Below are 21,468 nucleotides of genomic sequence, written 5' to 3' on the forward strand. Positions count from 1 at the left end.
TCTTAAGCCATACATGAATTTACCCCATGTCCCCGGATAAGAAAATCCTAAAGAAAATGTCAAATATTGTGGCAAAGTACATTCACCCAGAAACACTGTGGCAATTCCCAAAGAAGTTGTAAGGAGTAGCTCTGAGTTACACCTGGAGAGAGGCCATTTGATTCACAAAGGAGCTCACTGGTAGCAATTCTTACTGGCACTCTTCTTTTTCCAGGAGTAATTCATGAGTAAGACAGAGTTACTCCTGTTAACTTATTTGAGCATCGAACATTCGCTATCAATGAGTAATTTAAGAGTAAGTTAATGTTATTACTGGTCATTTCTTTGTGAATTATCCCCACAGTACAGCAGATAAACACAACTGTGCAGAAAGAACAAGTATAGGTGAATTAGCACTTTTCTTTATGACATAATATAACTACCAACCATTAAGCTAGCTCATCTAACTGAAACATTCACTATGGAGATCTGTGTGTAACCTGACTTTCACAGTTTCAAATCCTGGGTCCACCAAGCCTTTCTTCTTTCAGAGCCCGATGAAATGAGGGCTATTGAGATGGGAAGGAGTAATATCAGTTATTGCACCAATCTGACACTTTGATGGTACATGTGTACATTGATAAGCAGTCACATGTATGTAAATGACGAAAAGCAATGTGTAACACAGCCACCTGCTGCTTGATATTTTTCATAATTTGGGTAAATGCATGTCGCCGTAAAACATGGCATGATTACTTCAACCACGTGGTCTAATGCTACAACCTGGAAGATTTGATACAAATTAAACAGCGTGCTGACATCACGTGGTACACAGTGGTGGACTGGGATCCAAAAGAGGCCCTGGAAATAATGTTCAAAGTGGCCCCATATTACACATTTTGAGCAAGCCCAACCCTTTTCCTGTCAGAGGATGTGAACATAAAATACAAAAGAGGCCCAGAGTGCAGAGGCCCACCGGGAAATCTCCAGAGTATCCTGCAGGCCAGTCCAGCCCTGGTGGTACACATATTTGAATGAATGAAAAACATTACTCCAGGGTAATATACTAACAATGTAGGGCCTGATTCACAGATCATTTTCCTATGGGATTGCACCATTATAAAAAGCTTCTGGGAATCAGGCCCATAGGTGCTTTCATTTGGGCAATTCTGAACATGTATGTTCCGTAAACCAACCGTGTCTTCTCCATACAAACAATTTGTCTTAGCAATCCAATACATACAACATACTAATGCAGTGAGATGCATATCATACAATATCAAAAATAAATATTGTAGTTCGCCATAACGTTCTTTATTAAAGTTTCTGAAAAGAGTATGAACGAGATCAAATGAGTTTCTAATCTTGCCCTCTTTACTACAAAACATTTAGTACAAGAACAGCCAAATCTGATAACACTGTGTGAATGCTAAAGGGGTCCAATAGGTACTGTTTACAACCAAGCCCAATGTACAGCGTGCATTTCTCTTACCAAACAGTGTATCCATTTCACCAGGGTATCTGTTGCATTCTGACTTGATGTGTTCAAATAGAGTGGACTATCAGGGTAAAATAAACATAGAAAAAATTCTCGTTGCTTCATGACAACCAACACATTACCTAAGATGAGGCATTCATGGCAGTCTGTCTAAAAGTGAACAGAACAAAACTGACTCATGTATATGAAAAGAACTGATTAAGATTGAATATCAAAGAATGGCATCTATAAAGCGGTATACACTATGGTGTTCTGAATCAGTTCCACAGGCCATACCAGGGATAACGGCCAGCAGCACAAGTTAACGTCCCAAGCAAAGCAAGGGCCATTAACGAGGGCGCTGGGACGTTAACCCCGGTATGGCCGCTGGAACGAGTTAAGAATGCCATTAGCACCCCCGGTTACCGTAGTGGTAACCCGGGGTGATAAAAAAAAGCATTTTGGAGGCCACCAGGGGGCGCAGGCAAGATGGCAGCCTGATCCTACAGCTCCCTGTGAAGCCTCGGGAAATCAGCAGAGTCATGCAGTATTAAATCTCCAAAACACAGCAGAACACGAGATTCGGGTGTGTCTGAACCCGTGAGGAGCCCACCGGTCCTTATTTGGTGTTTGGAGGCCCCCCCAAGCTTGAGATAGCTTGTGATACATTGCGGGGATTCACCCCCCCCCCCACCGGCACCAGTGGGAGAGTCGGCCGCGAGGCTCCACGCCAGCTTGAGTGGGGAGGAGCACAGCACCCCGCCGGGGCCGCACGCAAGGCGCGGGTGGTTCCCCCGGGATATCGCTGAGGAGGAGCCCTTCTAACTTCGGGCAGGCACCCCCCGTGATCCATATCGCCTTCCGCTCCAGTGGGCGAGGAGGAGAAGTGCCCCGCGGCCCTCCGGCTGGTGGGAGTGGCGTCTGTCCGCTGCGTTCCACCGTCCCCCCACGGGGACTGTGGAGCACTGGATTCGGCCAACGCGGGAGTGCGCCAGGGGCCCCTACAAGTGGCGCTACCATGGGAGATACGAACAGCAACACCCCACAGGACTCTGCTCCCTTCCAGGTGAGGCCCTCCCTCATCTCCCGGGTTGGAGCGGGTGGACACTCAGCCCGCTCTTCCCCTCTGGGACTGAACCGCAGGGGGCCAGGGTGGATGCCAACCAACACCAGCTGGGCGCACTTTGGTCCCACTGGCCGGGCCCCACCACCAGTTTGGCCCGACGTGGGAGCGTGCCCGGGGGGCCCCCCATTTTTCCACTCATTTGAGCTGCGGGCGTTGGACTGCCCACGCAAGTACATATGAGTACACCAGACTGCCTCTCAACCACCCTAGACTTGCTGAAGCCCACTCTGGGTCTCCCACACACGCCACTGTGACTGGGAGGGCCCTGGGGAGGCCCCCATTTACTCCCCCATCTGCTGAGCCACATTACAGAGGTGCTATCAGGGTTAAGAGGTGGACTACAGGCAACCCCCAGGCGATATTGCCCGCCCCTCACCATATAGGGCAGGTGCAGGGGAAATAAGAAATGACAAGGTGACTACAGGAGCAGAGAATCCTTGTCTTCTCAACCTTAAGACCCCTCGGGAAACCACAGTGAGGACTCAGGGAAAGCGCCAAATCAGCCCCAGGGAACCTGTTTGAGCCCAAGACACCACATGCGAAGGGCCCCTGACAGCTGAAAAGATTGTGAACAGCAACAGGGCCACAATAAGGACTGAGGAGAGGTGTTGATCTCGACCCCCTGGGGGTGCACGCGGAGGTGCGCCAGGTACACATCGGGGGGCAGCCCATGGCGGAAGTTGTAGAATAGACCTTGTTGGTGGGGAGAACCCACGAAACACACGAGGAAGCCAAGAACGTCTGGGGGAACAGCACCACATGAGTTGGAAAGAAACTATAGCCAAATACCAATTTACACCAGGATACCCAGATATGGAGACTGGTCCCTCCCTCACTCCAGCCCCGGACCTGCATGCTATCCATGGCAGCATCCAAACAATCTTGGATGAAAAAAGAGGGATGCGGTCCGATATGGGGGCTAAACTGGCCGACCTCACAACTAAGGTTTCAACATTGGAGGACCAAATTGAGGGGGTCGAAAACAAACAAGCCTCCACCGACCTCTTTGAGGCACAGACGGAGGCAAGATTCAAGGAGATGCGGCACCGCAAGGAGGACATCCACTGAAGGTCGCTGACATGGAGAATTGTAAGAGGAGGAATAACCTACGGATCTTCGGCCTGGTGGAGGTGAAAGGAGAGAATCAGAAAGGGCTGGAAGGCAAGGTACAGGACATCATCAGGATTGTCCTCAGAATTGATTCTGGGGAAACGACAGGATCCACCGAGTGGGCGGGGGCAGTAGAGGTCCGCGCTCTGTACTGGCGAGATTCCACTATTACAGGGACAAGGCCAAGATCTTGGAAAGGGCAAAGAACTTGAAGGATATTCAATATGGGAACTCGAGAGTGACAATTTTCCAGGACCTTTCAGTATTTACACTTCAGATGTGGAAAAAATGTTGGGCCATAACCAGATGGCTGCAGGGCAAGGGTGCTCGCTATCGCTGGGGTCACCCATTCTACCTAGCTTTTGAGTGGCAGGGCGAGAGGTACCAACTTGTAACAGAGGAAGATATCCTGAGAGGCACTGAGGACCTGGTGGGAGCCCCAAGCACATCCCAGGTTCGAAGTGGAGACGGGGGACACCACAGCCGTGCCCCACAGGGCCCTGACCTAGCTCAGAGGAACCTCAATGTTAAGGGGGCATGAAAGTTCCAGAAAACCCGACACCCCCCACAGACCACGGGGGGCCCACATGAGCTCACTCAGAATATCATGAAAAGCACCACTGTAACAAAGTTGTTTTGTGGCTTCTTTGAGGTCGTAGTGATCGAGGGGGGTTGGAGGTGCGAAGGGAAATTGGGGTTGTGAAGGGAAATTGGGGTTGTTTCACGTGTTGCCACGGTTGGCGAATGATTCTTGTTTGGTGGAGGGGGGAGGGGGGAAAAATGTGAAGTTGCATGATGGGAAAGGTGAGGAGTTATGCAGCTCGAAGTTCTCAAGCTTCACTCCCAAGCTCAAAGGACACCATGGGGCCTGCAGGAAACGAGACCCCGTGGAGGGGCTCAAAAATGAGGGGAATGAACCGCCTCCGTATGGCCGGGGGGGGTGGGAGGGGTGTAGGGCTCTTGGGGACCCCAAAAATTAAATGTTATTGGGGAGTATCCTGGAGATAAAGACGGAAGACAGGTTTTGCTGTTAGTGAAATTACCGGGGCCGGGGTAGCAACCCTGGCGGTTCGTCGACTAACTCCGACGCGAGTTGGGTGAAGGAGACGAACGTCTTGTTGGATGGGAAGGGGGAGGTATGAGGAGGGGGGAAGGGCACAGGGTAAGGGGAACAACACGTCATGGGACAACGAGTTACGAGAAGATACGGACCCAGGCGTTCACACAGCCATCTTAAAGGGCATGGGCAACGACGACCATGGTTGAAGCTCGAGTCAGCATGCTCAACGTAAAGGGCCTGAACTCTCAGAATAAGCGCTCCCTAACAAGCAATATGTTTCGTAAGCAGAAACTCCTTGTTCTCTTCTTGCAGGAAACACACTATAGGAGGGGGGCGGAATCGACGATAAAGGGGAAGGAAATAGGCAGGAATTTCTGGGCCTCACATAAGTGTTCCAAAAAGGATGGGGAGGGCATTCTCTTGGATAAATCAATGCATCTTACAGATGTGGAGACAAAAAGGGGCTTCGGGGGCAGATTCCTTGGCATAAAGGGGCTTTCTCAGGGGAGACAAATTACTCTGGCCACTATATATGCACCTAACACCGGCCAGGTTAAATTCATCCATAGGGTATTACAGGTCATGGACGAAAGGGCGGAGGGGGCAATGATTCTTGGCAGAGACTTTAACCTCATTACGGATCCCCGGCTAGACTGTTCGACCGCTAAAGGGGAAGGGACAAAGGAACCCACGAAGGAGAACCTCGCTATGAGGGATCTTCTGCAGGAGTACTTTTGGGTAGACGTCTGGCGAAAGTCTCATCAAGGGCCGGGAGGGTACACATTCTTCTCTCCCCCACACCAAACTTATACTAGAATCGACCTACTATTGGTATCAGAGGAGGGAGGAGGGATGATAAGCGACCCATCGGTTGAGTCCGTCACCTGGTCAGACCATGATCTACTTTTCATGGACTGGCGACTACAGGAAGCATCGAAGTCATACAGATGGCGTTGCAATGATACTCTCCTGAGAGATCAGGTATTTAGGGAATTCCTGCAAGGGGAGATTGAGGCCTACTTCATAACTAACGACACGCGGGAAACACCGATGGTCACAGTTTAGGAGGCTGCCAAAGCCCCTTTCCAGGGCCTCCTCATATCAGAGGGCTCTATGAAAAAGATAGAAAGCGCCCCAATTGAATCTGGGCTGCGGGAAGACTTGCGAGCCCTGAGGACACAGCTCACTAAGGGAGACATAAATCGCCCAACCCTCCTCGGGGAAATGAGTGAAAAGCGGCAAGCTCTGCATCCAGTCCTGATTGGCGAAGTGGTTAAAAAAATTAGATATGCCAAGCAGAGATACTACGAAAAGGGAGACAGAGTGGGGACCCTTCTAGCACATAGGCTTAGGGGGAACAGGGTGGACAGACGGGTTGAGGGAGTTAAGGAAGGGGGAGGTAATATTCAAACCAAAACTGAGCATATAACACAGCGGGGTTTTACCAAAAACTATACACCAAACAGGAGGGAGGGACCCCAGATGAGCTCCAAAAATATCTAGAAGATCATCCTTTCCCGCGCCTTACAGAAATAGAGAGGGAGGTCCTAGAGGGGGACATCACAGAGGAAGAGGTGGAGCAGGCCATCAAGAGACTAAAAGTAGGTAAGGTCCCAGGGGGGGTGGATAAACAGCTGATTTATTTAAACAATACCAAGCGGTTCTGATACAGCCAATAACTAAGCTGTTCAACCAGATTAGGACCCCAGAGACCATCCTGCCAACATTCTTACAAGCTTTATTACGGTCATACCAAAACCTGGTAAGGACCCTACAGATTGTGGCTCTTATAGACCCATTTCACTCTTAAATGTGGACGCAAAAATATTCACCAGAATCCTGGCCACATGCCTGTAGAGGTGCCTCCCCCAATTGACCCACCCAGACCAAGTAGGTTTTGTACTCAACAGGCAGGGCGCTGGTAGTATGCGCAAAACCTTGCACATATTGAGCTCGAGAGAGGTTAGAAAGGAGGGCGCCCTTCTCCTATCCCTGGATGTGGAAAAGGCGTTCAACAGGGTGAGCTGGTCTTTTATGAAGGGGGTCGTGTCGTCCCTGGGGATGGGGCCGCGATGGCAGGGGTGGCTCTCCGCCCTCTACTCCAATCCCTCAGCAAGGGTAGTGGTCAATGGAGGTGAATCGGCAATGTTCCAACTTGAGAGGGGAACCAGGTAGGGCTGTCCTCTATCACCCCTCATTTAAGCACTGGTGATGGAACCCTGGGGCATAGCGATTAGAGGTAACAAGAAGATCAAAGGCATTGGGATGAGGGACACAAATTGCAAAGTGAGTCTATTTGCAGACGATGTACTGCTCTACATTTCTAACCCTTCCCAGTCGGTTCCCGCACTCCTTGACAGCTTAGAGAAATATGGGGCCCTCGCAGGCTACAAGGTTAACCTGGGGAAGTTGGTTGCATTCGTGGCAGGGCAGCTCAATGAGGTGGATAGACAATATATTGCGGATCTCCCGGTTTGCACCAGTGAGGAGGGCTTTTGTCACTTGGGGGTCTAGATGCCGGACCTTTTTACAGACAACTACCCACCCCTGTGGTCCGCAATCAAACGGGATGTGGAAAGATGGGAAAAATCCGGTTTATCCTGGATGGCTCGACTCAACTCACTTAAAATGGTAATCCTCCCCAAATTACTTTACCTGTTCCAAATGCTCCCAACCCAGATACCAAGGCCATTTCTCCTCAAAATCAGACGCGCCCTCTTGCGCTCTCTCTGGGCGGGGAAGTCCCATAGAATTGCCTATGACGTACTCACAAGGCCGAAAGACGAGGGGGGGTGAACTTCCCAGACCTAGACACATACTATAAGGCAGCCCAACTGAGAATCCTGGTTGATCACTTTGCACAGGGCACAAAGAAACAATGGGTAGCCTTGGATAACAAGCTCTTTGCTCCGATTACCCTCGATGAATGGCTATGGGTCCCTAAGAGACGTATTCCGAGGAGTATCCTGAACCATCCAGTCCTGGGGGTAATGTGGTCCGTATGGAAAGAGGATGGTTACCTTAGATGGCTCACGACATGGCCCTTGCCTTTGAGCTGCATTTGGGCTCCTCCACTGATGGATAGCATTGACGAACCACTAGCTTTTCAGAAATGGTATGAGGCGGGCCTGAGCAGAGCAGGACAGCTTTGGGTTGACGGTGTGTTAATCTCCCTTAGGGACCTCAGGGCCCTCCTAGGCCTTGGCAACCTCTCTCCATTCCGATTCTTGCAACTCAAAGGGGCCCTCAATGTAAATAAATGGGGAGACACCCTTAGGAGGGACCTAACAGACTTTGAGAAATTCTTGATTACGCACAAAGGTACCAAAGGGGTAATATCCAGGCTTTACGGCCTCCTGTTACTGTCCACTCCCAGGTGCAGTGGGAAAAAGACCTAGGTACACCCATCACTGATAGGAGGTGGACCAAGATGTGTAGACAGGCTAACCACTCCACAGCGGCACCCCAGTATTGCCATCAGGCCTTGAAATTAATCCACAGATGGCATTACCCGCCGCAGAGAATATCCACAATGAGGAAGGGCTATGACCCACATTGTTGGAAGTGCCGCACTGAGCGGGGGGACTATGTACACATGTGGTGGAAATGTCGGGTGGCACAAACCTATTGGAATGAAGTCCTGTCTTGGATAAAGGAGGTGGATGGTATCGAAAGAACTCGATCCCCATGGTTGGTCCTGTTTGGCATTGTGGTTGAGGGAGGCCCGAAAGTGACACATGACCACATGCTACAGGTCATGCTGATGGCGGCTAGGTGTTGTTGGGCTCAGAGGTGGAAGGCTCACCAACCTCCAGGGGAAAAGGAGTGGGTTGTTAAACTCCACGCCATATACGACATAGAGTTCCTTACCCACTTGATTGACGAATCCAAAGCCAATATTGAGGGTCTGTGGCTCTCCTTCTTCGACAAATATGGGAGGGCAAACTGAGCTCAAAAGAATATCTCAGAGCTACCACTTGAGTTGAGGACCAACCTCACTGGACAAGGCCCCCAAGGATTGGGAGGGCCTGATGAGGAGGGGGATTCAGCCCTGGGGCCTCGGGCCCTTCGTTTTGAGCATCTACATAAGAACTGCCCATTATTCGCAATATAATGCATTGTACTGTGCTGGACCCTTGCCGTATCTGTTCTTTTATGAACCATGATGGGGGAGACAGCGGGTGGACGGGGGGATTGTAGGGGGTAAAGGTTGTGTACGTATTTGGATTCCATTTTTGACGATGTATGATTGTTTTATTAATGTCATAACCCAAATGTTTCAATAAAACTAAATTTTCAACAACAACAAAAAAGCATTTTCATTCATTGCACGGGACGCCGTTCGTGTCCCGTTCAATGAATGAAAATGATTGTCAAGAGCCCCTCCTCCCATCCCATGTCGACCAGGAAAGGAAGATATGATATGATATGGCATTTATAACGTGCCTGTAGTGAAGAGGCAGGGAAGCTGCTATGGCAGCGGCGGGTTGCGCCGCTGACACAAGCAGTTAAGAGGATTTCCGGAGGAGGGTTGGAATTAAAAATAAAAGGTTAAAAAACAGAGGGTACAGAGGGTTGGGGGAAGATGACGGGCCGCAGGGGCCGTCATCAGGTGGCTTGGAACGTGGGCTAGATCGGGAGTATCTGCCCGCGTTTCCAGACTCTTGGTTGGCTGGCTCCCAAACACAGGGTGCTAATTAACAATAAACATCAGCATCGTTTGGAACATTGTCCAGTTAAATTGACTCTCACACAGGTCCTATTTTACTGCAGCAAAACATGAAACTAACTTACCAACTATGCATTCTATTGCAATAGTATATCATGCAGTCTAACCCTTGGAAAATAAATAGGTTAATGCTTATGTTAATAATGTGATGCACAGATTATACCTACAAAAAAGGGTAGATGCTTAGATTTCAGTCTAATATACATGTTCAATTAACTTCCAGCAAACTTGCCTAGTTTAAGTTCACTTAACCATGCGTTGGGTGCTGAATGGTTGTGGTTCTGTGGTAAACACATGTTGAGGGGAGTTACAGCAGAAATTTGTGGTGTGGGTGGTATAGGGACTAATGTTTGAGAGGTTAAGGAGACAGTGTTAGACAAACGAATGAGTGAGAGCTTATGGGCTGAGGCTATGGGTTATATGGGGGTGGAATTATGAGGGCCAGGGGGTTGCTGATGGAGAAATGAGAGGGCAGTAGTTTACAGTGTGAGTACGCAGTAAGTGGCTTTTGTTATAGACTCCTGCTTGAAGCTGCAATGTGGAGTTTTCGTGAACGGTTATCATGAGAGTCTGGGATGAGCAATTACACTGAGCGGCAGCAGGGAAGGGATCCAATTAGATGCAAGAATGAGTATTTGTGGTCACTATCTAGTATGTGAGGGGGTATGGATTGAAACAGCTACATGGTGGGGCTTTGATGAGGAAACCTTTCAAGAGACTGTTGGCATATACTTTAGTAAAGAGTGATATACGGGGGGCCTCTGTAAACAGGACTGGAATAGTTAGCTATGCTGCAGGATTGGGGGCTCATGGGCTGTGCTAAGGGTCTGAACCTAGTCTCTTGGATGAGAGGCTGGAGTCTTGGTTGTACAATTGGACTGACACTGCATTGAGGGACTCGGACGCAATGATGAGTCTGAGGTCAGGGTCTGTTGTGAGAGCCTAAAGTACGGGGATATGATAAGAGGTTGAGGCATAACGTGCTGTGGTGAAGGGCTGTACTGGAAAACCAAGAGGTGAGGGGTTGCATGTAAGGGTCAAACATTTGAATCATCTGTGGAAGGTCAGCTGATTGGAATTGAGTGATGATGGAAGTGGGGCTTTAGTCAGAGATATGCCCTCAGGCTCTCGTCCCTTCTCATCTTCACCACACCCTTTTCCATTACTTTTTAATCTGTTTTTTTTACATTAATGTCATGCTATTTGTATGTAAAGGTATGTTATTGGGTCATGTATGTAGTACAGTTTCTGGAATTTACTGGGCTACTTGGAGCCTTTGGTCCTGTATGCAATGGGTGGTTTGGTTAGAGGGTTAGTTGGAAGAACACATGCTTGTGGTTGCTAAAATGGTGGTGTAAGGCAGATCAGAGAAACCATGTTGTGTATAAGCAGTGCTATATCAAGAAACATATGGTGTTATGTGTGTTGTGTGTGCAAGGTAAGATCTCTTGTCAAGTTGCTTGATGTCAATTGGCATTTGGAGTAATCATCCTGGCCTATGAGGGCACAGTCATGGGGCGTGGCATGGGCAGCAGCTGTCGTGTTGGTCAGAACATGGTGTGAAAATGTATGGGAAGAGTTTGTTGGGTGTAAATTAATACCTGCTGTACTGCAAAGAAGAGTACGGCGAGGTGGATTATGTGGGCTAGAGTTAAGGTGTCTTTGGTTAGCTAGTGCAGAAGAACATGGATGTTAGGTAGGGTACAATTCTGAGAGTTAGTTCACCATTTAAAGTTACATCAGCGCCAATACAGTATCTGCATGACAATGAAAAACCCAGACTACGACTCCAATTGGGTGAGGCTAGTTCAGTAGATATTTAATAGCAGCAGCTGGGGGCAATGACACAGGAATGCACATCAGCACGACACTAAAAATAAGTCCTAATCCTGTGTACCTGTGCCCCAGTGCATCACTATATATAGACTTTCACATACATTGCAGTCCATAACCACAGTAAAATATTGTATGACTTTATGAAGGAGGTTTTGCACACCAATTATCGAAATAGTTTTCTTATATGAAAGCAGCCAAACTCAGAGGTCTACAACTAGAAAACTCTCTACTCCTTCTTAGTGATCTCAGTGCAGCTGTGTGGGTTCGATCTAATTAAACTTGCAACCTCTCATCAGAGCTCTGTTAGAAACTAGGATAACTTATGCCAGTCTATAACAAAGCTTCTGCTGCCATTAGCAAGTGTGTGGGTGTATTATTGCTTCTGCATGCCAAAACAGAAATCCATTTTGTTAGCAAACATATATAGTTAAGATGGTGTGCTCTAACTAAACCAGGCCAGTGGAAGGATTATAACGACTAGCCTTCTTAAAAGCAGTAGATACTATTCACCATTTCTTTTTCTCATCAGTGTTCAGTTACAAAAATGTCACCTTAATCTCGATTCCTTGTTTCATTTTACTGCATTTTTCCTCACATAAACTGCATTCTGAGTCCACAACTGTGCCCACTGGTATTTTTTGCAGCTCCACATGCTAGACTTGTCTGAGGTGGGTGGTGCATGGTTCTTAAGGGCAGTTTTGTGGCAATGCATCCCTTGGGCCCAGTTGGATATAGTTGGTCTTCAATGTTGTCTGTTACTGGCTGATTGTTTGATGGTGTAATCAGTCAGTTTCCAGTTTACATTAGGTAGTGTATCGGAATTTAGTGAAGACTGAACTTGGTGAGTCGTGTTGCACTGTCACAATATGATGCTGTGTCAATGTGTTGGCCCATTTAGCTGCCCTTCCCCTGGAGCCCAGTTGCTCTGCCTCTTTGTCTGGATATTATTCTTATGCTCTCAGTGAGAACATTCAACTAAGGAAATACCATTCCGTGAGGAAAAAGAGCCTGAGCCAACGGGAGCAGAGATCGTTTTCTGTGAATCTCCAGCCAATGTGGACAGAATTTATAACATATGCACCATTTAGCAAATGCTTAGATAAAACCTGTTTGCTCCATTCGTATTATCACAATCTGTACTATCGATTTTTTTTTACTTGAGGGCAAAAAATAATCCATGTTGTTTTTTGTACTATTTGTACTGTAATCTGTTTGTTATTTCTTTCAGTTTCCATAGAACACATAGTAGATAAAACAGCCTGCTTCATGTTTGCACTAGGGACATTTGTTTTAGCTAATACAGATTGGGGCTAAACCCATTTCCTCCCTTTTGTATCATTGAAGCAGAACAATGGTGCTAAATGAGTTTGCTGTATTTTTTTGCACATGGGCAAAGTTTTGATAATTTGTCCCCAGATGAGGGAATTGAACAGGGTTCAGGTTTTTTCTTCACATAGCACTTCAATAAGGCGCCTCTTTATACTGTCTTTAGAGAATTCCATGTACAAACGGAAATGTTTTCCTACGTGTGGTATTCAATTGTGTGAAACCATGATACAATGCACTAGGCCTTGGCTGTTGGAGAGTGAGGTGGCATCGACTATGTGTGCGCGAAGGCTGCAAAATACTGAATAAATGCTACTGAATGTATTCAAATAAGGATATATATTTAAATATATTAATATATAGTGGCTGACTCAAAAGTCAAAAGCAGCACTTACATCCACCTTGGATCTATACATTGCGTTTGAGTCAAATGCATGTGATTTGCGAAAGGAAAAAAGCACAGACTACCCAAATCATTGGGCATCAAAAGTGTATGAAAGTGATGCTTTTGGCTCTAGAAGTTTAGCAGTTTTTCCAGAACGCACTAGGTTTGGATGAGACAGTGGTATGGATACAGCACAGCACAATAAACTCAATGGTCAAGGAGCTGAAGGTGGCCACATAGAATTAAACGTTCTGGATTAGAAGCAGGTGGTAACTTGAGGAACCTTACTTTTGGAAGAAGTTGTTCTAGAGGAAATGTTAGAAAGTTATAGTGGAAGGGGTGGCTATTCGACGTTTCGGTCATTCCGGCAAACCTGTGTCAATGTTCAAAACCGGACAGGGGCAAAAGGAGCCTTACAAAAGTGGTGGCCATAGAAGTTTTTGATAAGGTGTGCACAAAGTTATTCTATTACAGAACTAAAACACATTTAAATATGACTAATTCATCTGTAGTATAAACAATTAGAACATTATTTCATCATAAACTTTACAAGCGTGTTCAAGAAAAAAACACTACAAATCCACAAATGTGAAGGAATGGTCTTCCACAAAACCACATAAACATTTCTTGAAGGGGTAAACTGTCTAACATTAGAATATACATTGAAATATATTGTTATGTTTTATTTTCTTTCTTTAAATGCGCCACACATTTAATGTTGAAATGTTGCTAGTGAAGAAATCTTTGACTGTTCTGAAATCACGAGTTTCAATTTAAAAATTGCTGACAGAAAAGGAGCCAAAATGACGTAAATGCGTCTAAAGTAATCAGCAAAATGTAATGAGATTATTGGAACGAATTGGACTTTCTGAAATCCAAAATGGTGGTAATGATGAGGTAATTAGCAAATCATTGAACACATTGTTTAAATTTGGCAGTTAATAGAATGGCTTGAGAATGTTCTGATCATGACAGAGGGAGTACTTGGTTGTTGTATGATTACTTAACTCCTGTTCGATGGACGCTTAAGTTATCGTATTTGATATCGGCTATGGTACCTCAGAGCAAGCCCTACAACTGTTGGCCAGCCAGATGTTTTGGACTACCATGCCCATCAGGTTTAGTCAGCATAGTCAATGTTGAGGGATCATGGCATTTGTAGTCTGCCACATCTAGACATCTGCCGTTTGCAGTTCTGACTTAGAGAATATGGCTTTTACGCCCCGGCGGGGTGCAGACATGGCCCGTAATGTCCGGCTAACCCGAGCCATGGTAGGCCCAAGTGAAGACAGGACCTCTGCTCAGGATGTGGGGCGTTACAAGCCATGTCCGCACCCCGCCGGGACGTGAAAGCCATATTTTCTCAGCCATTTGCCCTCTTAGGGTTCATCCGGGGTGCAAATGCCTTTCTTTTTCTCCCCTCAGGAGATTCATGCTGCTTGCGCAGGCTATCTCCCAAGGGGGAGTTGGGGGTGGGAAAGAAAAAAAGATGAAAGAGAAAGGACCTAGGCTTATTAGTCTTCGGTGTGGGCTGCACACCTAATTTCCCCCAATAGGGTTAGAACATTTGTTTTTAGAATATAAATGATAGTAAAGCCATCTTTGATAAAGTTGCTTCAAAGTGCTTTTATTCTGCAAATTGCAATTCAATTCGATTTCTCATTTAGTTAACAAATGGTTAAACTTCACCAATTCGTTTTGTGCTGATACAATGGCAAAGAAAAATAACCTAGGGCTAATGCATTTCGGAATGGTAACATTCCTTCCTCAGAGCCAGGTTAAATGTACACGAGCATACAAAAAAATCTTTCTGTCAGAATATTTTGAAAAACATCAAATATATATGCATTCAGGAGAACAGGGTACCCACAATTGACAAACACGTACATGTAGACAGAGAGAAGAGAGAAGAGAACATTGTCAGTGATTTGTAAACATTACATTGCATTAATGCGTTCTTTAAAAGACTATTATCATCCAACATTCAAATTGCACTTCCGTCAAGGTTTACATTAGATCTATTACTAAGTGTCTTCTGGTCAAGTATTCTGGGGGATAAAGCAGGACATTTTCATGTTATCACTGACCTGAAACGGGTGGCTTCAGTACATGCCGTTCAAACGTTCCTTCTCAGAACCCTGCAAAATGAAATAGTATGCTGCATTTAGTCACGATCACTCGTGGTTGCTTCTAATACGTGCCTGTCTGTGTGAAAGCAGAGCGCTTACCTTGTGAGTGTGTAGCTCGCTCGAGCGAAGTAACCTCCGACTGCGGGTAGCAAGAAGGCTCTGCTTGCGTCTGCGTGTATATGTGCAATGTTGTCATGGTGATGTAAATCTCAAAATGGCGGATGGCGGGTGCATGAAGTAGCCATACTAGAGTGGGAAATTAAAAGCAGTGTTAATGCTGGTGTATGGTAACTCGATTGCATAAACACGCTGGATTACACAAATGATCCTAATAGAACTGCGATGCCCTCTGTTCTAATTGGTGAAGTAAATAAAATATAGTGCTGTGCGTTACATGAGGTAGTCAGGGGTCAAATTATGTTTTTGTGTGTGGTTTATCTGGTGGTCAATACTATTAATGTATTGTAGAAATTCGTTTAATGTTTCCCTTGTGTCCTGCCATATACCAAATATATCATCGATATACCGTACCCACACTTTGAGCTTGTCTTTTAAGTCATTGTAAATACCAGCACGGACACTAAGAAGAAGAGACAACAAAGAGAATCCTTTTGGATTGATAGACTGGAATCATTGTCACCTCGAGGAATGAACGATGAGTTCGATCTTAACTGTTTTCTATAATTGTATCTGTTTTTACAACACATTGAACTTACCTGTGTTTTAGACATGTCACTCTTGAGAATGTAAACACCTGGGAACACAGTATCCACCCATTATTATAAACCACACACAAAAACATAATTTGACCCCTGACTACCTCATGTAACGCACAGAACTATATTTTATTTACTTCACCAATCAGAACAGAGGGCATCGCAGTTCTATTAGGATAATTTGTGCAATCCAGCGTGTTTATGCAATCGAGTTACCATACACCAGCATTAACACTGCTTTTAATTGCCCACTCTAGTATGGCTACTTCATGCACCCACCATCCGCCATTTTGAGATTTACATCACCATGACAACATTACACATATACACGCAGATGCAAGCAGAGCCTTCTTACTACCCGCAGTCGGAGGTTACTTCGCTCGAGCGAGCTACACACTCAACAGGTAAGCGCTCTGCTTTCACACACACAGGCACGTATTAGAAGCAGCCACGAGTGATCCTGACTAAATGCAGCATACTATTTCATTTTGCAGCGTTCTGAGAAGGAACGTTTGAACGGCATGTACTGAAGCCACCCGTTTCAGGTCAGTGATAACATGAAAATGTCCTGCCTTATCCCCCAGAATACTTGACCAGAGGCCACTTAGTAATAGATCTAATGTAAACCTTGACGGGAGTGCAATTTGAATGTCGGATGATAATAGTCTTTTAAAGAACGCATTAATGCAATGTAATGTTTACAAATCACTGACAATGTTCTCTTCTCTTCTCTGTTCTCTCTGTCTACATGTACGTGTTTGTCAATTGTGGGTACCCTGTTCTCCTGAATGCATATATATTTGATGTTTTTCAAAATATTCTAACAGAAAGATTTTTTTGTATGCTCGTGTACATTTAACCTGGCTCTGAGGAAGGAATGTTACCATTCCGAAATGCATTAGCCCTAGGTTATTTTTCTTTGCCATTGTATCAGCACAAAACGAATTGGTGAAGTTTAACCATTCGTTAACTAAATGAGAAATCAAATTGAATTGCAATTTGCAGAATAAAAGCACTTTGAAGCAACTTTATCAAAGATGGCTTTACTGTCATTTATATTCTAAAAACAAATGTTCTAACCCTATTGGGGGAATTTAGGTGTGCAGCCCACACCGAAGGCTAATAAGCCTAGGTCCTTTCTCTTTCAGCACATAACGAGTGTCCCACACGGTGACACGGTATAATGGGCTGCACCCTTTGAAGTAAAATCTAAAAGCATACTCAACAGATACTAATCTATTCAAAATCAAAGGAAACAAGCTGTGCACCCTCTCCCATTCTTCAAAAGAAAAAAAGATGGCCACAACCATAGGAAAAAGGGACTCATTATCAGTTTGGTGGTAAATCCACCCAGATACAACGAAACTGTTTTACTGTTACCGCCACTTGGAATGACAGTATTACCTCTGGATTACAAGTGGCAGCAACAGTTGTAAATCCCCATTCCACGTTACTGCACTGGTCAACTACAAGTTTGCCAATGGGGCACCTGATTTACCTTAAGCTAAGAGCTGGAGGTAAGTTAGGCACCTTACTTGCAAAAATCGCCAATATTACTTGCGCAAGTAATACTGGCGATTTTTGCCAGTAAGACGCCTTACTTAGCTCCAGCTCTTAGCTTAAGGTAATTAAGGTGCCCCACCGGCAAACTTGTAGTTGACCAGTGCGGTAACGTGCCGTTAAACGTTATCATTGGCATGTTATTACTGCACCGGCCAACTTGTAATGAGGACTTTAAGTCCCTTTTCCATTTCTATGGCAGTGGCTGGAGCGGCAGGTGCAGCGAACCGGAGCTCAGAGGTGCAGCGAACTGGAGCTCAGAGCTCCGGTCCCGCAGGTACGTGTGTAGGGATGGAGTGGGTGAGAGGTTTTGTTTGGTGTGGGCCCCTGTTGCCTCCCAACATAAGTAAATCAAAAAATGGTGCCAGCCGCGGAAGGGCCTTGATGGCTGGAACAGCAGGCAGAGAATGTATATTCTCGCTAGCAGTTTCAGCCACGTGATTGGTCAGTGGCCCTTACCTGGTGCAAATAAATTATACCTTTGTAGAAGAGATCTCACCAGCTCTTTGTAGTGGCCATTCCGTTCAAAAGGAGTGTGGCATGCCCTACTTGTAAAGAGAACTTTTTCCAGCACTCCATATGGCTGACCACCGTCTTGTATTTCCTTGGAGATTAACACTTATTTTTCTCCATTTCTACAGGATTTGTACCTGCCTCTTTCCCTTGATGACTCTGATTCCCTTGGAGATTCGATGTGAAGAAGCACTCTTCAACGTGTCCACAGCACGACCACAGTATGATCTTCTGCAAGAGAAGAAGAAGCTGACACGTCTCCTTGGTGCTTTGTTATCAATAGGACAACCAGCTATCTGTCATTTACTTTCTATGTTTTATTCTCTCTGCCACCGTCCAACATGTCTCGACTGATCACGATAGATCTATACCGTTCACTTCTGGTACATGCGTAGGGCCACCATGCTGGCCCGCATCTCCCCGACTCCACCAGTAATGTGCCAACGATCCTCACCTTCTTACAGTTTGCAGTACATTCTCCGCAACATTGGACTTTAATAATCATGTTTGACCTGAAACTCTTTTCCTGCAAATCAATGAACAATAATAAATGGCAATTCAATTTTCTCATTAACATGCTTGCAAAAGCACTCCAAAGTATTGTGAAATCCGGTACATCCCAGTTGTTTCCCATGCCCCCTCCCCACTTTCACACTCGCATGTCATGTCTGGCGCCATTCTATGCAGGCGAGACCAGCCCACCTGGTACATGTTGCTGACACTGGCAGCGAAACCACTGAACAAATGCGCCCGGGCAAGACGGTGCAGGATCAACATAGTAACACATTTCTGTCTTTTGATACAACTCAGATCACACTCCATAATGAAATTCTCCACAGCTGTGCCATAAAATGAACCCCCGAGGGCCCAAGGGAGCAGTAGGCACGTGCAGTGCCAAGCAGGCTTCACTGAACGCTGAAAAAAGACACGTTTGATCAAAGAAAAACATCTTCGAAGCTTTGTAGAATTTCTTTGTCGGTCTTACACGAGATCTGGCACTGGAAGGTATGTTTGAAGACGGAAGCTGCAAATGACCCTGCTGCTTAAGACCTCTCTCTTACATGCATGGGGTGAGCTGATTTTAATAATGATAAAAATAAATGATGCACATGATAACATTAAACTAATTAGGAAGTGGGCAGAGATAAATGCCAAAGGTGTAAAATACCCGTCAGGTTATGACATTATCTCGCCCCCACTGGTGATTGTATCAAAAGGAATACATAGTACTCTGGTCGGGGGGAGAGGTACCACGTTGTAGACAGCTCCAAATCACAGCTTTGTAATTAATAATACTCCCAATTTCTAACAGAAAATACCCAGTTCCATGGTAATGAATGGTATTTGTCTATCCCTACTCTTCTGTAATATGAATGCCTTCTGACAGGCAGGATTGAAACCACTGTGAGAATTTAGGTTTTCAGCTCTGACACCTTTAGGTCGCCTTTTTTGTAGCAAACAAAACAATACACGTTTTATATTTGAAATAACCTTGTTTCCTGTGTTTTGGAGTACACATGCCGGATCTTTCCTTTTTTTTATAAACTTGTCATTTTCTTTCTACAGTATTCTTTAAAAACACTTTAAGAAAAAGCTAAAAAAAAGAATCAGTTTTTAGTCCATATTGTCACGTGAATATTATTCACAATGTGCATGAGACAACGAACAATTAGCTGACTATTTGTGCTGCCATTTCATATTGCTTTATGGTTGTATAATTTGCAATACTCCCTTTGTGGCTCCATTGTGTGTTTTTGTGGCTGCAGAATGAATGCTTTCTTCATTGAACACCTTGTATTGTTGAGGCGCCTACAGTAAAGGCACGCCGCCCTTAGAATGAATCGCATTCGTTCTGACCCAGATTTGCCATGTTCATCAGAGTTGAGTTACATCATAAGCAAGTTTCAGGTAGTTCTTGTGTAACGTTTTTCCCCTTTTCAATAAACACTTGCCCACATGGGCAGTACTCAAGGTCACATACTAGTACATAGTGTGATTTGAAGAGGAGGGAAGACGTGCCAGTATTGTTTGATGGAAAGAGTACTATAAAGTCAAGAGCAGAACTGAGGAGATATTTTCAGGACAAAATCACTATAAAGGAAACTTGAGTTTGTTCTCTGTGTTCATATCCTGTTCAGGTCAGAAACAAGTTCATTGTATTTCCTTTACAATATCTGTTACTTCCTAAATTATATTTAGGCTTAACTGTAAGTGACTGAATAGTTAAACAAGGCAGCCAGTTATAAAGATAGCTATCAATCCATCTGTCTGTATGCCAATGTATCGTTCTGTCTTTCCCTCGCTTGAATTCTTTGTCTCTCTTTAATGTAATTTAAAGTATGGTTGCGGCAGATCCACAGTAAACATATGTCTAGACAGACATGTTCTAACATACACAAGTGTGCAGCGAGACGTTCACAGGGTTACAATAGCTGTGATCAAAGGAAGAAGTTTGCTTCTTGAAATATTGTAGTAATGCGTATTGTGGGAGTAGACTGGCATAAGCCGGCATGGGTGGGCTCACTGTCTCCAGGCAAACCCTTGCAATATTCAGGTGAAGAGTGAGATTAAGATGTCAAAAGTAGTTGAGGGAGGGCTTAGGGTGGCATCTTTGATGAACATAAAGTACCAAAGTCTTTGAATAATAAACTGTGACAAGTGTATGTAAGGGTGGGAGAGTTTATGAACCATTGCTCTATGCATTAGCGGATGGCAATTGTATTTTGCAGGAGGAGATTGTATTTTAGATTGCTTACATGGCAGGTGGTCTTTGTTTGGAGGACTTAATAGACAAGCTGATTTCTAGGTGCTCTTCATCGTGTCAGTCTGCTCCAGGGGAAACCCGGAGAGGGAGAGATTATATCTTAACAAACTGCATTTGGTGGTAAGTTATGTTTAGAGGATTTTAGTTGATGACTGGGAACATTCCTACAATACATATTCGAAGATATTGGGATCCAAGTGCTGGCAGCATTTAAGATTGAGAGGTGACCTATAACTGTACACAGTCCCCTACTGGCAAACAATGCTGGGGCTGTCGAGATTCAGTAATGTGAACTCGTTTTGTTAATCCCAGAAGCAAAGAATTGTGGATCACGTGAAGGCAGTGAAGTTGGGTTTCCAGAATGCCAGCGTACACTTGGTTGCGATAATTGAAACTTGAGTACACCAATGTTCACATTACCAATCCTTTATATGGTAAATGTATAACTAAGTAAGGAACATGTGTGGCCCGAGCCAGCTCTACGTTCTTTTTCCATTGTCCCACAATCCTCTCTAATTAGTTAATTATCATCTGTTCTTAAGGGTAGTGGGAAGAGATTCAATAGAGCTGGATCTATGACTGAAACATTATCTACCATTGGTTCATAGATGGAATATGATTTGGGGTCTAAGATAATAGTGGTGTGAATGCATGGGTTGGTTATGTAGATACCACTCTGTCTAAATTATGGGTAGATTAGTTTGTGATGAATGGCAACACTGAATAGGTCTAAAATGCAGAGCAGATGCTATCAAAAA

General features: G+C 45.2%; 1 protein-coding gene across 11 annotated transcripts in view; it reads left to right on the forward strand.

The window, feature by feature from the left end:
* DCX (doublecortin) overlaps positions 1–19,922 on the forward strand; it is a 419,812-nt gene extending 399,890 nt beyond the window's left edge. For 7 of the 11 annotated variants that reach the window (XM_069612596.1, XM_069612598.1, XM_069612599.1 and 4 more), the window contains one exon: positions 18,075–18,270. In XM_069612596.1, coding sequence (XP_069468697.1) covers positions 18,075–18,131 — 57 coding nt within the window. In that variant the 3' untranslated portion in view covers positions 18,132–18,270. Of the gene's footprint in view, positions 1–18,074 lie in introns of all 11 variants that reach the window. The other 4 variants (XM_069612600.1, XM_069612606.1, XM_069612602.1 and 1 more) reach the window with 3 other exon arrangements.
* The last annotated feature ends 1,546 nt before the right edge of the window (positions 19,923–21,468 follow it).

The sequence above is a fragment of the Ambystoma mexicanum genome, chromosome 5p (assembly GCF_040938575.1).
Source record: "Ambystoma mexicanum isolate Mex_15411 chromosome 5p, UKY_AmexF1_1, whole genome shotgun sequence".
Lineage (NCBI taxonomy): Eukaryota > Metazoa > Chordata > Amphibia > Caudata > Ambystomatidae > Ambystoma > Ambystoma mexicanum.